The sequence below is a fragment of the Macaca nemestrina genome, chromosome 12, assembly GCF_043159975.1.
Source record: "Macaca nemestrina isolate mMacNem1 chromosome 12, mMacNem.hap1, whole genome shotgun sequence".
Classification (NCBI taxonomy): domain Eukaryota; kingdom Metazoa; phylum Chordata; class Mammalia; order Primates; family Cercopithecidae; genus Macaca; species Macaca nemestrina.
In genome coordinates this window covers 115,060,632-115,077,374 of record NC_092136.1, presented here as the reverse complement: position 1 = coordinate 115,077,374, position 16,743 = coordinate 115,060,632, and the positions used below count along the sequence as shown (strand labels likewise).

Here is a 16,743-nt window from a genome sequence, read left to right as displayed (position 1 = left end):
TAGAGTTGCGATTCCATAGAAACTCTTCAGAAGCCATTTATTCAATGCATTCATTTTATATAATATACATAGAATTCTTGTTTTTGGCAGACAAATAAAGGATTATTTTATTGAAATACTGTACTGCCGTATTACAAAGTGCCAATGAGGATTTGAAAATGCTACATTGAACCCAAAGGTAAAACTGAAATGATTTCAATCTGCTCTAACACATGACTTAATTAATTTATTTGCATATAGACTGTCATCATTTCTATGCCAACTGCAAAATCTAGGGCAATTTTCCCCCTCTTTTAATCCCATCATAAGTACTGAAGTTTTTATAGAAGGGATTTTATTCCCATTCTATGTCAGTATTTTGTTTTAAATGGCATGTCTTCCTCTATTTTAGCTTAAATTATAGCTGAAATATAAATTGAGTTGAAAAGTCTACTCTTCGGGATCATTGCCACGATCTCGATGGCTTTATCAATAAAAGCTAGATTGTATGCCCTGTAGACTGAATATGGTCTCCGCATCTTCTCCTCTGGACCCTTCTACTTAAGAAGAAAAAGGCTTTTTCTGCACAAAGCCATTCTTATGCCAAGGTTGCGGCTGAGTAGCCAGCTTCTCACTCTGTATTTAGCTTCTGAAAAATCAAGGTGATCTTTGAGTATGCATAGTGAAATGTTACCAGAGTTTGGTTGGGATGGCAGTGATTGGATGTCAGATGAAGGAAAAGCTTTACCCTTTATGAATCGTTGGATTAATTTCCTAGGGCTGCCATAACAAATTGCCACAAACTTGGTAGCTTAAAATAGCAGAAATTTCTTTCCTTACAGCTCTGGAGGCCCGAAGTCCAAAATCAAGGTTTTGGCGGGACCACACCCCCTCCCCTCAAAAGAATCTAGGGATGGATCATTCATTGACTTTTCTAGCTCTGGGAGCCCCAGGAGCTCCTTAACTTGTGGCTTCACCACTCCATTCTCTGCCTTCATTTTCACATGACCTTCTCCTCTCCTCTGTGGGTCTCTCCTCTGTATGTTTTTATGAGGACACTTGTCGTTGGATGTAGGGCTCACCCAGATAATCCAGAATGGCCTCATCTTGAGATCCTTAAGCTGATTTCATCTGTAAAGACCTTTTTTTCCAAATTCAGCTATAATCACAGATTCCAAGGGTTAGAATGTGGACTTATCTTTGGGGGCCACCATTCAACTCCATGCAAGCCCTATTATTTATCTAAATGATCTGAGCAAAATGGGAAGGCAGGAAAAGTTATAAAATGTTGCTTCTAAGAAGCCATCCCATTCCAACCTTTTCTTAATTCCGTGAACTTGGCTCAATTGAACATTACACAATGCAGGATTTCCTCATTAATTCATTTCATCTGCTTCATTATAAAGCTTCATTATGGGCATCATGCTTATAATTTTCATATCACCAAAACTATTGTGGTATAATGTCCCTCTAATGGGAAAACAGAAATGATCAGATACTATCTAAATTAGCAGATAGTAGATCTCTTGTGATTTTGTTAATATGTAATTCATTTAAGCAAAGTTAATATCCATTAACTCTCCTTGTAGGGGCCCATTAGCTTTAATAATACATTAGCTCCTTTGTATGTCCCGAGTAGATATTCACCCAGTTTCCACCCCTAAACTCTTTCAGTATTTTCCCAGAATATCTTTTAAATAGAATATAGTCCCACCCACCTACCAAATTACCCTCACTCCCAAATGCGAAATATTTCAAGCGTTACATCTCTTACTCCTTGGAAAACTTGATAATGATCCTTATAAGCCTTGGTTTCCATAATGTGTAGATTCTGGAGGTTTGTCCTTCTAAGAAAAGGAATAAGGCTCCACATCTGAATCCATTTGGCTTCAATCTAACAAAGTACTGATAGCCTTTAATTGCAGGAAAGTGACTCTAATGCTGTCCAAAAATAAGGATGCACCAGCTGATCATTTTAAATTCTAATATGGCACCTTTTTGTGGGAGACTCTGTTTTTTTAATCCAAGAAAATCATACAAATATTTTAGCCTTTATTCCACTTTTTGGAATATACATAAGGAAAAAATATTTTTATATAAAGGAAAGCTAAGAATTACAAAGCATTATATTAACCTGAATGGAACTTTGCATCTGATTTGATAATCTTAAGTAAGGTTCTCTGTGCTCAAGAAAGTTCACTACGCTCCACTCCTAGAGCACTATTGAGAACTTTACAGAGTCAGCCAGGAATTCCTTTTGTAGCTTCTTCAAACACAATTGGAATTCTCTACATCATTTCCTACCAGCTTTACTCTCCTTGAACACTAGCGGCTATGCAGTAACAAAAAGCTTCATTCCTCAAATGCCTGAAGCACTCAGTCACTAGGCCCTGAAGGCTGATCAGTCATTGTCCAGTGCTGTTGATGGCTCAACTCCAGTGCCCCCCACAGCCGTCCTTTCTCTGCAGACAGGTAGCACCACATTTTGATGCCCATGAGGAAAGAAGAGACACTTGAATACATGAGATTCCTAGAATGATTTATTCAGTAGCCAGTCTGCATGGAGGTTGAATTATTTTGGATGCCTGTGAGGAGTAACATTGCACCTGTATTTTAATGTTGACTCATGCCCTTGAAGTCAGCAGTTCTTAACCTTTTGGGGATCATTGGCCCCTTTAAAAACCCTTTGATAGCTATCGACCTGGAAAAGATGAATACAATCACATATTCACCATATTCTACTTACAATGTAAGGAGTCCATTCACCCCTCAGGGTTTTCCTAAATTCAGTTATTTGAGGACCACTTGCACAAATTTGCCATGTTCATGTGTCATCTGTATTTTTACCTGATTTAGAATTTTTCTTTAAGTCACTTTATTGCTTTAACCTAACCAGGGCCTATGTAAAAATATGTATTAAATTATACATTTCATTTGTTATGTATAGTGTCTAATAAGCTTTAAAATAAATGTACAACTAATTTTTTTCAATGTCCTTTCCTTTGCCACCTAAAAAGATTTTTTATGTTCTCAGTGACAAACAATAGGTTATCACTAGGAAATATTGATCCCATTCATGGACCTCAGAGTCTACTCCGAGTAAATAAGGCTACCTTGGGGGCAAATCTGATCTGATATCGTTGGTATTAAATATGCTCACTGGTTTAAGCCTGGCTGATTTTGCTCCATGAAGGTTTATGGAAACCTCTCTTTATCCCCACCTAAGAGGAATGGATGTTTACCAGGACACGAATAGGGTTAAATGACAGATCATGGATTTGAATTCTACATGAAGTAATTTTTTAAAAATACTGCTAAAAAGGAAATGAAATAATGAAAACCTGCATTATATGTCATTAAATATCTTACTTTAAATATGACAGGGAAAAAGAGAGGAGGGATAAAAAGAGGGGAAGTGTTGCACTTCTCTCCTTCAAATGGAGTGCTACCATAGTGCGTAGAAGACAAGGCTGGAGCTACAACTTGGAATTGCTTTTGTCTTGTGGATTTAAGTCCTAATTAATTGAACCCGGATTTTGCAGTGTTTGTTTGTTAGGACCCTTATTTGTGATACCAGGAGAAACTGTTGTGCCCGATTATGTGAAAAATCAGCCAGATGTGTATGCTGTCATACTTTTAATAATCCTTAAGTTTTCGGTGAGTACAGATATTAATTGTGTAGTATGCACTGAAGTGATTAACATCAATGTAATTTATCATCTGGAGATTTCTGAACATAAATAAATGAGTTGTTTTGTTCAGCAAGGTGTTGACCCCTTCAGAATCAGTGAATTAAAGTCCCCCCCTTTTTTATTATAAATATGAAAGGCACCACAATCAGCCAAGTGTTCAGTTATTTGATTTTCTGGGGCATTAGCCGCTCTTGTTTGTGACATTTCCCTGTTGGGTGCTCGTTTGCAAGCTCATTAATAAGGTTTTCTCATAGGAATGTTGCTGGGAATGAAGAACATACAGTAGGGCTCTTAGTTTTCTAGCTTTCATTCTGAGACTCAGCAAGGGTACCGCAGCAGCACACAGTTAAATGTTTAAAACAGAAAATAATTATGCTCCCGAGCTGGAAGAGCTCAAAGCTCTCTTCCCTTAGATGTTATGCAGAGAACAGTTTTGCTTTTTAATGTTCTGAGCTGTATGACCCTAAAATCTTTCTGTGCATTTTTTTCTTGCGAATGTCTGTACAGGTGGTGTTGCCCAAATTTACAACATGGTTGATTATAGCAGAGCGTGATACAATTGTAGCACGGTTAGTAGAGCTTCAGATCTGAGGGAATGTACTCTTGTCAAATAAAAACCTGTTTAAACGGGAACAGTTCACTGTCTGAGCGTTAAGAGAAAACTGTCTAAATAGCATCAAGGTGGCAACACATAGCGACATAAGCTGGGAATTCAAAGAAAAGCTGTGACCCTCAGTATGGAATTCAGATTGCTTTGCACAAGGGAGGAAAGCCTTCCTCTGGACTGGGGTGAATATGAAGCTCTTGAATTACTGCTGTGTGGCTTTTGCTTTCACCCATCATAGCCTTGCTCTTTAAAATGTTTGGCAAAAATCCTCATTTTGTGAAGGTTTTGTGTTTGTGCATATTTGAAAAAAAGAAAAAAAAATTCAGAGGTGAGTTTTGAAAGGAAGAGTGAAAACAAAGACTCTAGAAATGGGTGTTTGAATGCCATGCCTGCTCTGATTATCATCTGACAGTTAATCGTATACGTGGGCATCATTTTCAAAATGAGTTTTATTGACTGAGTGTAGCTAGGTATTTTATAAATCCATAGCCCTGTTCATCCACGGTCCAGAGAAGGGTAGATTTTTTTTTTCTTTCATTCCCTCAACTGGAGGAAAATTGGGCATTGAGGAGATGATCAAAACTTGTTCTTTATCTGTGCCAAAATAAATGTTTCTCTGGGTATCGATAGTGCCCTGCAGTGAAGGAGAGAGGAAAACCTGGAAATCAGAAAATCTTTCCTATTTGGAGTGAAGGATAACACATAGTTTCCAAGAGCAGCTTCGATATCAAATCCTCTCCCTCATCAATTCTGTTTCCAGGTTGTATTCTTCAAAGCATAATAGCTGCTGTTTTCAGATTTGGCCTGTTTCTCTCTGATCTCCAGTCTCTCTCTCTCTCTCTCTCTCTCAATCTCTCTCTCTCTCTCTCTCTCTCTCAATCTCTCTCTCTCAATCTCTCTCTCTCTCTCTCTCTCTCAATCTCTCTCTCTCTCTCTCTCTCTCAATCTCTCTCTCTCTCTCTCTCTGTCTGCCTGTCTGTCTGTCTCTCTTTTTAACAGAATACGCTCTTCCTCCCACTCTCCCTTTTATTTATTTATTTTTTAAAGCAATGAATTGAGTTTCAGGGAAGTTATTTTAGTATTTATGATTCCTGGCCGGGCACGGTGGCTCAAGCCTGTAATCCCAGCACTTTGGGAGGCTGAGACGGGCAGATCACGAGGTCAGGAGATCGAGACCATCCTGGCCGACACGGTGAAACCCCGTCTCTACTAAAAATACAGAAAACTAGCCAGGCGAGGTGGCGGGCGCCTGTAGTCCCAGCTACTCGGGAGGCTGAGGCAGGAGAATGGCGTGAACCCGGGAGGCGGAGCTTGCAGTGAGCTGAGATCCGGCCACTGCACTCCAGCCTGGGCGGCAGAGCGAGACTCCGTCTCAAAAAAAAAAAAAAAAAAAAAAAAGTGATTCCTTATGAGAAATAATCAAGGAATGAAGAACCCCAATTGAAGCTAATTTTTTAACCTATTATTTCTTTGTGTTAACACAGAGTAGTGTTGGTTCCAAATTCTTGATATTATAAGGACTATAGATTGATAGTGATACAATCTGCAGTACCAAAAGTGTCAAGAGGCTAAGTAACCAGTATTCAAAATACAAAGAGTGAGTGTTGGGCAAATTGTCCTGAGCAAGACTGGAAAGACCCTTAAGTGAAAAGCCTTTGCCTTGAAACCTGCCTTCTGAATGCATACCCTGCAGAAAGAGGCCTGTTTTACTAAGGACCGCCTCCTCTCATCTCACTGACCTTAATGTATTTGTAACAGATGTGTCTGCGTGGCTGTGGACATCGAATACTTACACAGTGAAACTAGTCTTCTAATGTACATACTTCACTTAATGGTTTTTAACTCAAGGTCAAAGTTTGATTCTGTGGAAGGTTAAATAGTTGTGAAGCTGGCATCTAAAAGTCTAAAAGGAATAGTCAAACAACATCCTTTCTGATTTCCTGTAAGATACCACTTAGACACACACCAGAAGTGCTAAATAAATGTGTAGTGAGGTGGAAATATGTAAAGCAGAGCACCTGGGCTGAACTTCCGATTTGGGGAGCTGGATTGACCTTCCAAAAGAAAAACGCAAGTATATTTTGTGATGAGGACTAAGAGGAACTTGTGATCTGATTGTATTTATTTTTTAATCAGTAGTAAAGGTGGAAGGAGAAGTCCATGCCCCAATATTTCTTCACTTTCTCATTCACTTATTCCTTCATTCACTCATCCAGTAACTGTGTCTCAAATGCTTACTGTGTGCCAGTCCCTGGCACTGTTCTAGTTACCAAGACTTCAAGAAACAGAACAAAACAAAACAAAAACCCTCTGTTGTTACAGAGGGAACAGTCTTGTACAGAAAATCTTGCTATAGGGATTTTCTTGCCCAGTGTTTGCTTCCAAATGATGAAAATTGCTTCCAAGACACTGAAGAATATTCTGTGGGTATGTACCCCCATTTAAAAAGCACTGGGAACAAAGCTTTCTGCCACAACACCGTGAGATCAAATTTGATTCTTCTGAGTAAACAGTAATTCTAATACCCACAAACCTACCTGAAAGTTGCAGCAAGAGAAGATTGCATTCTACTCTGGTATTGGTCTTACGTCAGTCCCACCAGATTTGACTCATCCCACTCACAATAGTTCAGGCCTCTTCAAGAGCCCAGTTTCAGTACTACAATTCATAACAACAGATGTAACAGCAGGAGGTTCTTCACCTTGCAAACAAACAAAATAAATGGCAGTGAAAATTATTCATGAATGTATTATGACAATAGAAAGCAAATCTTTTGCAAGATGTTCTCTTTACCTCCCCCGAGAGCTCTTTGTGACTCCGTTCATTCACCAATCCCAGTCACCTGGCATTGCTAGACATGGCCCTTCTTTAGTTGCAAAGCTATCCTCTCCCAACAATTTAGACAGCCATATTGTAGGGGTTGATTCTTGCTTTGAGCTCAGACAGCTTCTAACGTTCACCAAATCTCAGGTTAATCTTTGCATTGTCGTTCTACTCCAAACTCCAATAATCCTCCATGATTGACAAAGACTCTTCAGTCAATTCTTCCTCACTTGAATGCACAGGGGCTGACCCAGACCCGTTACCCAGACATTCTGATATCATCTGTGCTCATGCTGCCCTTGAGTTCTCCCTGGTAGGACTTGAAACAATTAGCACTTGATCCACAAACATCAAATCCCATACTCCCTGGTGTTTCAGAATATTGGGTGAAATCTAAGTAAGAAACATGAAGAAGAGCCTGTGTCCCAAATGCAGTTGCAGAAACAGATTTGCACTCAAGTCCCTGGACCTGGTTGCATTCAGCACATCAAAGAAAATATGACACCTGCATTTCCTGATTTAGAAATTCTCAGGAAGACAGGGAAGGTTGTGGGATCTCCGGGACAATAGGTCTCCCACTGGCTTGTCTCCTGCCAGGATATCAGTATGCCTTTTCCATTGACTCAGCTCTGCTCCTCTCTGCTACCCGGGAAGGGTGACATCTCAGTCATGAAGAAACTGCAAAGTACCTTTTTCTAAATAAAGGAATGCAAAGACCTGATATATTAGTGCTTGGACCTACAGAGGAGACTGTGCCTTTTCATTTACATAGGAAACTGAAATACAGGTTACAGAATCTTGAGTTTCATCTTCTGAAAAGATCACAGAATGTGGTGCAAGGTCAGACTGGCATGAAATCAATTGTAATCTGCCAGCAAGCCATTCCAACCTCTTTAAGAGTTTCCTTTTATATATTTTTTCCCTTTATAGAGAGAGCAAAGTACATTTAAAGAAAGTCTCATGAAATCAGAATGTCTTTCTAATATTATTTTTTTAATTGGTTGCTACTATAGTGTGACCTAAAGCCTCCTGGTATTTAACCCTCTGTGCAACTTTGACTAATGAACAAATTTTGTCTGCTGTAGCAGTCTTGCTAAATGTCTTTTACGGGGTTTAAAAAAATTTACAGTGTATTATGAAAACCTCAGATCCCTCAACCTAATTGATTGGCTGTTGGTGATGCCATGTCTTTAACTGTAATGTTCTTTAAGTGTACAGACCTAACTATTTTTCTTATTTTTATATAGCAGTTCCATTTTATAATGACATTAAGCCATTCTGAGTGATACATTTCTGGGCAGTTATTGCACTTGGGTAGAAAGTATCATCTGGCTCTTGGCCTTGTGCCTTACAACACCAACCGAGGCATAAAATGATCCCCCAGAAAATGTTCTAGGCTTTACCTCATTACTTAAAAATAAATCTTGGAGGCTGGTTCTGTTTCAGAAAAGATTTGGTGGGTTATAACATTTGATTTATGAACATAATTAAAATATAAATGATGAGCTCTGGGCTATTCAGTCAGCCATCTGGATTGTTAGGTATTTTGACATATTCATATCGTAGTTAGGCTCTTCAATGGAAAATTTAATGTCCCTTAGTTCTAGAGATGCCAGTGGAGTCCCAGGGTTTCTATTCCACCTGTTAAGAATGCTTAAGTTTCTCTTTCAGGACAAAGGAAGGGGAACAGAATTTGTTTTTAAGTTTCCATCACCCAGGGATAGATCTTGGCACATAGACCTTCTATAATATTTGATTCCTAGACTGGGCGAGAGGAAAGCTCATCTGCCCATGGTCAGATAATATGCCTATAAATACTGCATGTGTCAACAGAGGGAAACATTTTTCTGTATAATGCAAGCAAGACTAATGCTCACCTTTTCAGCCAGCTATTACGGTAACTGTGGCAGCTGTAGCCATAAGTAGATAGTAGATGTTTCTCCAGAACTTAAAGAGTAAATTGGGAAAATCAGTTATCAAAACTGAAGGTGTATTTTTTATGATTTAGTAAGTGGTTTTTAAAATAAATTTCAGGTATAACAAATCCTTAGCTTATTCTTCCTAATTTATGTGAATAATTGACCACTGATAAACAGCTCATTAGGAGCATAAAAAAGCATTTAACTAAAACTCAGTGGGACTGAAGAGGCAGGGTGGGTTAAGTTTTTCAACACTGTCTTTATTATTGATGGAAGTTGAGGATGTAAAATCCTTAGTGCACTGTGCTGAAAAATATGCCCTCTCTGTTTGCTTGTAAATTACATGAAGGAAAAAAGAAGAAAAATAAAATCCTTCCACATAGGCCAGCAAGCATCCTGCTGCTTCTTAATTAATGGCCAAAGTCAGCAGTACATGAAAAATGTAGCCTTTCTGTAGATCAGAGATTAACCTATAAGCAAATGTTACATTTCAGCCCAAATTTGGGGCTTTAAATTTAGCCTCACCCAGAACGCTTCATGGGTAAGAACGCTAGAGATCCCCTAACTGGGAACTCTAGTAAGTGTTCCTGTTCCTGGGTATGAACTATGAGGTCGCAGGTCTTTTGTTTTCTGTGTGTCCAGTGTCATAACCTTCTTCTTTCATTTTTTTTTTTTTTTTGTATCTTTTTTAAAAACTAAACTTCACCTACTAGTGTGTGTGTGTATGTGTGTTACACGACCACAAACAATAAACCCACGCCTGATGCCCAGCAGTTGTAGTAAAGCCTAATATGTGGCCTCTGTCTCTAAAAGGGGGTTCCCAGGAGCTCGTGAACCACCCAGTGCTAGTTCAAGGTCATCCTGTTTATTCTTTACAAGCATTTCTGCTTTTCTTTAATGACTACCTTCCCGACCCAGTTATCAGTATCTGGAAACCTCCACACCATTTTGCTCTTAAACATTTTCTTCGCCAACGTGTCCAAGAATAGAACTGTGTAACTTGCAAGGGTCAGCTGGAGCTTCTGGGCTTGTTAACTTTTACGTTCTCTGGCAAGAGACTTAGCTTCTCAGAAAGCACTACCAATTCACAGTATGCAGTGCACACTGGTGGGTGAACAAGGGGGCTCTCTTAAAAGGTTTTGAATGCCATGTAATTTTTAGAGACATGAGAGAAAGATTCGTGATAGGAAAGAGACCATAAGGATACATTTAGAAAGCAGCCATCCCTAGTGAGGACTTCCTTGTGCAGCTTATATAGCTGTGTACGGGATGAGATTGGTTGAGCCTTGCCGTAATATTTCTATCTTCTCCCTTATTCCATAGGATGAATGTTAATGAGCTAACCACAGCTTGTAAAAGGCCAAGGGGCTGTTGTTTAGGTGGTATGATTGTCTGAGAAAGTAAAACTATGGTAATTGTTTTGACCTTTCGGCCAGCCGATGCCTCGCCCTCTCACATTTATTACTCTTGGGTACATTTCCAAAAATATGCATTTACAGAGTCACAGAATTAAATGAGATAACTGATTTAGGGATTAATAGCTTGTTAGTTCAGCACAGAAAAAAACAATCTCCTAATTCCATTCAGGTTTGTTTGTTAATGTATTCGTATATGTATCTATGTTAACTCCAACTTCTGTAGCTTGCCTCCCTATTCCCTGAACCTCCCTTATTCATCTCTCATAGCCATATCCCCACACTGACACACACAGTTTTAAGTAGCTGGTGGAAATAGGAATACTTACATCTCCTTCCTAAGTACCTCGCTGCATTAGGGAAGCTATACCTGGCTTGAATTATGGATTGCCATTGGAAATGCACTTGGGAATCAGAAATCTATCCCAACATAGACTTCTGGGGCTGTCTCTCTCTCCATGATCTTGGATGAGCTGCTTCAGTCTGTGGGTACCAGAGTTCCCATCCCTAAAACTAGGCTTGTTCTACCACCAGTGACGGTCCTAGGAGAGTAGATCCTGAGTAAATGTCAGTATTTTTTCTTTTTAATGTTTGCAATGAGATGTCAAAGACGTTTCCCTGGGAGGGCTCCCAAAATGTCCCAGTTCTTTTTCCTTGAAGTCATTTGAGTGGAATTCAGAAGTTCTGCCTTTCCCATTTGAAAGCAAGAACATAGAAGAGGCAAACTTATTAACATGCAGTGTCACAACATATTGTCACATAGTAATATATGATATATGATAAAATGTATCAACTCTGAGCACCACAAATATCTATGGCTTCACCTCAGCATGAAGGCAAATGAGTTTCCTTTAGCTTGAGTGAGTTTGGAGATAAACTTCAGTGTAACAAACTGTATTTCACAGGAAATGTTTGATGTGGCGCAGTTGGCTCGTGAATCTCTTATCTATTTGCGGTTCACTCCTTAGAGTTATTAGTCAATTTAATTTGAGCAAATGCCAGGATTACTAACTAATTAGAAGGGTGTTCCTGAAGGCATCGGATGGGAGAGAGTAAGTGCCGGACTGGTACTGTGGGTTTTCAGGCAGTGTGTGAGTCTGATTTTGCCTGATGATATCATTTGCTAAACATTATACTTTGTGTTGTTGTCACACAGATAAGCCTCAAGTGCATATTCAGATGACTTATCCTCTACAAGGCCTAACCCGGGAAGGGGACGCGCTTGAGTTAACATGTGAAGCCATCGGGAAGCCCCAGTAAGTTCTGAAGGACAAGGTTGGCAGAGGGTCGTGCGCAGTAAATGCCACAACACAGACGTATGCGTTCACCAGTCCTTGGCCTGTCACCTGTCTCCTGCTGCAAAGGATGGATGGTTTTTCAGGAACTAAAGAATATTCAGTGAGAGGGGAAATAAATATCCATAGTTCTTAATGGTCAGAACTGGGAGAAAAATTAAATGCCAGCTAAGATTGAAATCTCAGCTAATTCTATTTTATTATCATCAACATGATTGTCAGGACTATTTTCTCTCTCACATGCAAGAATAATCCTAATAAATTCTTGGTGTCCCCACAATCTAATGATATATCTGCCACCTTTTGTGTTAATGTCTAAGCTGCTACAAAGATGGTTTTAAGACTTACATTAAGCTGCTATGTTTAGGGCCAGCTGTAGGCAAATGAATTTGCCCTACCTTTAATTTTGCATCTTCTTCCCTCAAAGAAAAGTGTCATTCATACGTGACTCCCAGAAGTATTTTTGTTAGTAAGGAAAAGCTCAGGAACTTTTCTTAAGGAGGATATATGTGCCACTTCATAAGAGAAAAAGAAGAAACAACTAAGACTGTTATTTTATTGAAAGTATAAAGGAGCCACTTGAGTTGCCCTGTGAAATGATCCAAAGTGAATTAGAGGAACTACATGTATCATCACTAATACAACAAAAAAAGCCACACAGTGGCACCACTTTAACTATTAATTCAGTTTACTTAGCGGGCAGGGGACACTTCTTTTGTGTTTCTAGTAAAGATTGTTTTTGACTGTTTCTGTTTCTTAGGGGAAAAAGCAAGTTGAGGATTCATGAAATGAACTAATAGGTCAATGTTGGGATTAAGGGCACTCAAACTTGAGTGGTACCTAACAAAAAACAGCATTGAGCTCCCTCTGCTGTCCCCGTAGTATGATTTTTTTTTTCCCTCAAAGAGTTTTGCTAGCCAGCATCATCACAGTTTTCATATAAAGAATTCAGAGCATCTTAACAAAGCTTCCCCAGAAATCTCTGGAAAGAAGCCTCCCTATTTTAACTCAGGAGTGAACTATGACAAGAGATCAGAAAGCCAAAGGGGGCTCTGGCTGCTGTTGGTTCTCTCTTCTCATTTCAACCCTCCCTATCTTTGTACTTACCGCTCCATGTGCTGGAATTTCCTTCCCTCTGTGCTAACCATGTGGCGTTTTAAATGACCTTTAGGAGGTGGAAAGTGGTCTTGGTTCTGTTTCACTTTCCCTCTGGTGTTCCCAAGTTATTTGGTTTTGAATGCTTCAAGCTTCAGCAGAGTGATCTTTTTCTCTTTTGAGCACTGCCAAAGATTCAGATCTTTCTTTTTGTAAACAGTTTGAATTATTCCCTAATTAGCCGCTTTCTTCAAAAATAATCCAATGGAGGAAGAAAAAAAAAAAATTCTCAGAGGCCTCTTGCCACTTGCAGTACCTGTGTTCGGCCACATTAACCACAGTTACAGTATATGGCTTGCTAACCTATACTTTATTTTTGTATTTTTCCCCTGAAGAAGGTACTGCGTTCAATTGAATGTGCCACGGGGACAGTAAATTACATGTTTCCTTCAGGACATTTATGCCAGAGAAGGGATTTGTTTGTTCCTTTCAAATAGGAACTAGTATATGGTTGTGTGAGCAAGCTCACATTACTCTACTGCTATCCCTTCTAGCATATTACCTATTTATTTTCTCAAGAAATTGCATACAATAAAAATGGTAATTTAACTTGCCATTAAATGTTGTGAATATTCTCAGCACTTACCCCTACTGATTGTTTCAGCTGTCAAGCAGCAGGACATTAGGTCTGATTGCCAGGCAGGCCCATTTGCCATTGCCTACAAGGAGGACATATGCAGTACTAATTTTTAAATAATTTACTGGGTTGTGATGACAAACCCATGTGTAATTAAAGAAAAATTGGAACTTCACATCCCATTTGAAAACTGGAATGCTACTTGACAGGGCTAACTTGAGGATCCGTTCTTCATTAAGCATGGTTCTCTTGTCGTGTCGCTGCTCCTAGAGGCAGCCATAGGAACTGGAAGGAAGTCACTTCTGAGCTGGATCTCTGTTGTCCTTCCTTCAAAATGAAAGTTTTCAGGCACAATTCTAAATGTAGCCTCAACTTCGTAGGAGGTTGAGGGAAATGCCTTGAAGAATGGAAGTTTTCAAAAGATACTTGGTGTGTATGCATTTTTAGCTTTGGCAAATCTTATGAAATTTGCTTTTTCCCGATGGATACAAGTGTGGTACTTTAAATCACTAAAACAAACTTGTCTCTGGTGAGCAGATGCCCTGGGCCCTAAGGGATCCATGTGGAATGCATTCCATGGTGATTAGCCTGAGAGCCCTACCCACAAGCTTTGGGCACTGCAGGTGCACACACAGGGAAAGTTCTTGCAATATGCAGGCTTTGGAGAGCCAGGAAAGAAGGCAATTTGCCAAAAAACAGATAGACCTGGTGGACCAGGGCATCAAAGACAGGGTGGCATTCTGGGTAGGGGGAGGCAGGTTATGGGGAGAGGTTAAGGACAAGAGGAAATGATTACGTCTTTCCAGAATCAAAGGTGGTTTTTCAAACAGAGGCCCAAGAAAAGCACTATTCAGATATAAAAGTCCATTCCTTTTGGTGAAACTCAAAATCCATTTAAATATCACAAGAGGCTTCTAAGCAAGTCTTGGTGTGTGAGTAACCATCAGATGAATGTGTGTATCACTAGCCAAGAACTTGATTTCTTTCCTAATTAATGGGATGTTAACAATGGGTGAGCTCTGTCCTGCCCGAATTGGTGTGAAACCACACAGCAGGGCATAAAACTAGCGCACACTTATTTGCTGATTTGTCGAAGATGAATTGGAAATAATGAGACTCCTGCTTGTGGTCTGTTCAAAGTTTTTCAACACCTGATCATGTTTAAAAGAAAAAATTGTATACCAAACAGATTTTTGGAGACTTCACAGTTGTAAATTCTGTGAACTTAAAATATCTCCAGTAGGTCCTCATTAATTGTGCCACCCTGCATGTGATTCATTTAATGCATGGGTGAGAAGTTTGATGCAGACATCTTAATGGGAAACGATAATGTGACTTGTCTTCCTCCCCTTCTCCCTGCAGGCCTGTGATGGTAACTTGGGTGAGAGTCGATGATGAAATGCCTCAACACGCCGTACTGTCTGGGCCCAACCTGTTCATCAATAACCTAAACAAAACAGATAATGGTACATACCGCTGTGAAGCTTCAAACATAGTGGGGAAAGCTCACTCGGATTATATGCTGTATGTATACGGTACGTGAGAAGATAAAATGCTCTTCTACTAGAGTCAGTCACATGGAGCTGCTACTTGTGATTTACTCCCAAAGCTTTTGGTCAAGTTGAAAATCAAAAACCAGTTGGTTTCCTTCTAGAACTTAAAGAAGCCTGGCCTGAGGTGGACCCTAGTGTCTCCACCTGGGATAGTGACTTTTCTTCTCTCCCTCTAATCGTGGGGGTTTCTACTAGATTACAGTCTTTGGTCATGCTGAGAAGGAAAGCTGTGTCCTCGGGCACATGCCATGGAGATTATGTTAGAAGTAATGACTGAAACATTCAACCTTACCAATTAGTGGCTTTTCAGCTCAGAAAGTTTATTCCCAGTGGTATTTTCCTATGATACCTGGGCTAGCCTTTCTCCTGCTTTGATGAGCAGAACTATTCTATTTTCAGCATGAGGCTATTAAATTTCAAAAGATGTTGCAAGCCAGTAAATACTCAGAACAAATACAAGGTCCTTTGTAGCTACATAAACCACCGGTAGCTACTGCTTCGGAACAAAAGCCTTTTTAAAAAAATATGTCTGTTTTGTTAATATCGATTTTCAGGATGATTAAAACCTCATGAATTTTATTCTCTAGTCAACAGATATTTATTGAGCATCTACTACATTCCAGGCATCTTAAACTTACTTCCTGTTTATAACTTACTGTTGATTTTGCGAATGGTGAATATTTTCCATTTAGTTGAGGTGTGCACCTCCTCTCTAGTTTTATAATATCAAATTAAGTCTCTTCTTTTCTATTGAAACCTCATATGCCAGGAAATAGCCACGAACTGACATGACAAAGAATGAGTAACCAGAGGCATCGACATTTCAATGTGTTATAAATATTTGAATATGTGTCTGTGTGAAGGGGGCATTTTTTTCTTCATGTTAGCAGTGTAAATAATCCAATTTACAAGTATAAGTATATGTGAATAAATGTTTAGATACGCATAAATTATACCTATGAAATATCCACACCATAGTGTCTTAAAACCAGGATACTTTCCTTATGAAGGAAATAGGAGTGGCAGTCCTTTTAATCAAATAGAAGCATGCTTTACACCGTATCTGCATGGATATTAAAATATAATCCTCAGCCTATACCTGAGATTTTTTTCCTAGCATAATGCAAAATTAAAAGATCACATCTAATCACCTTATTTGTAGACTTCTGAAGTATGTTTTGTCTTTATGCACTACCAATGTTGTCTGTAGTTCACACATAATAACATTAATTCTCCCAGTAGTTAAGGAAATCCATGTGAAGTGAACAGCTTTTCTACGTAGGTGAGAGAGGGCACAGCATGGCCCGTTTCCAGCTGGCGATATGCAGGGCCACCTCTTTCCACAGACTGCTCGGTGGGGGTGAAAAGAACATTCCTCCCTTTTTCTGCATGTGCTCTTTTCACACAAGGGCCTGCGCCTCATGGGAGTCCCCGACATTGCTGTTGCCCGGGTTTACTGGCTTTCAGTCCAGCTCTTTACAATCTGCAGATTATAAAAAGCAGTAACAAATTTCCATTAGTCTGTCATGTGCTTCCTTGATTCAGAACACTAAGTTATCTGGAAAAACAGTTTGATTTATTGTACTTACTGCTCCTGGATTTCAAGAGAAGAAACATTTTGTGGGTTTGATTATATTTGAATAATTTTGGATAGTAGTTTATAGCTAGCATTTATTTAGTGCTCACTTTATTCCATGCCCTATGGTAACGATTTTACATGCATGGTCT

The 16,743-nt window shown here is 39.4% G+C and overlaps 1 protein-coding gene across 13 annotated transcripts in view; it reads left to right on the top strand.

The window, feature by feature from the left end:
* Nucleotides 1-16,743, top strand: part of LOC105476461 (cell adhesion molecule 1) — a 338,295-nt gene that overhangs the window by 277,743 nt on the left and 43,809 nt on the right. For all 13 annotated transcript variants that reach the window (XM_071075615.1, XM_071075619.1, XM_011732425.3 and 10 more), the window contains exons 6-7: nucleotides 11,592-11,691; nucleotides 14,825-14,997. In XM_071075615.1, the coding sequence (XP_070931716.1) occupies nucleotides 11,592-11,691; nucleotides 14,825-14,997 (273 nt within the window). The remainder of the gene's footprint in view (nucleotides 1-11,591; nucleotides 11,692-14,824; nucleotides 14,998-16,743) is intronic.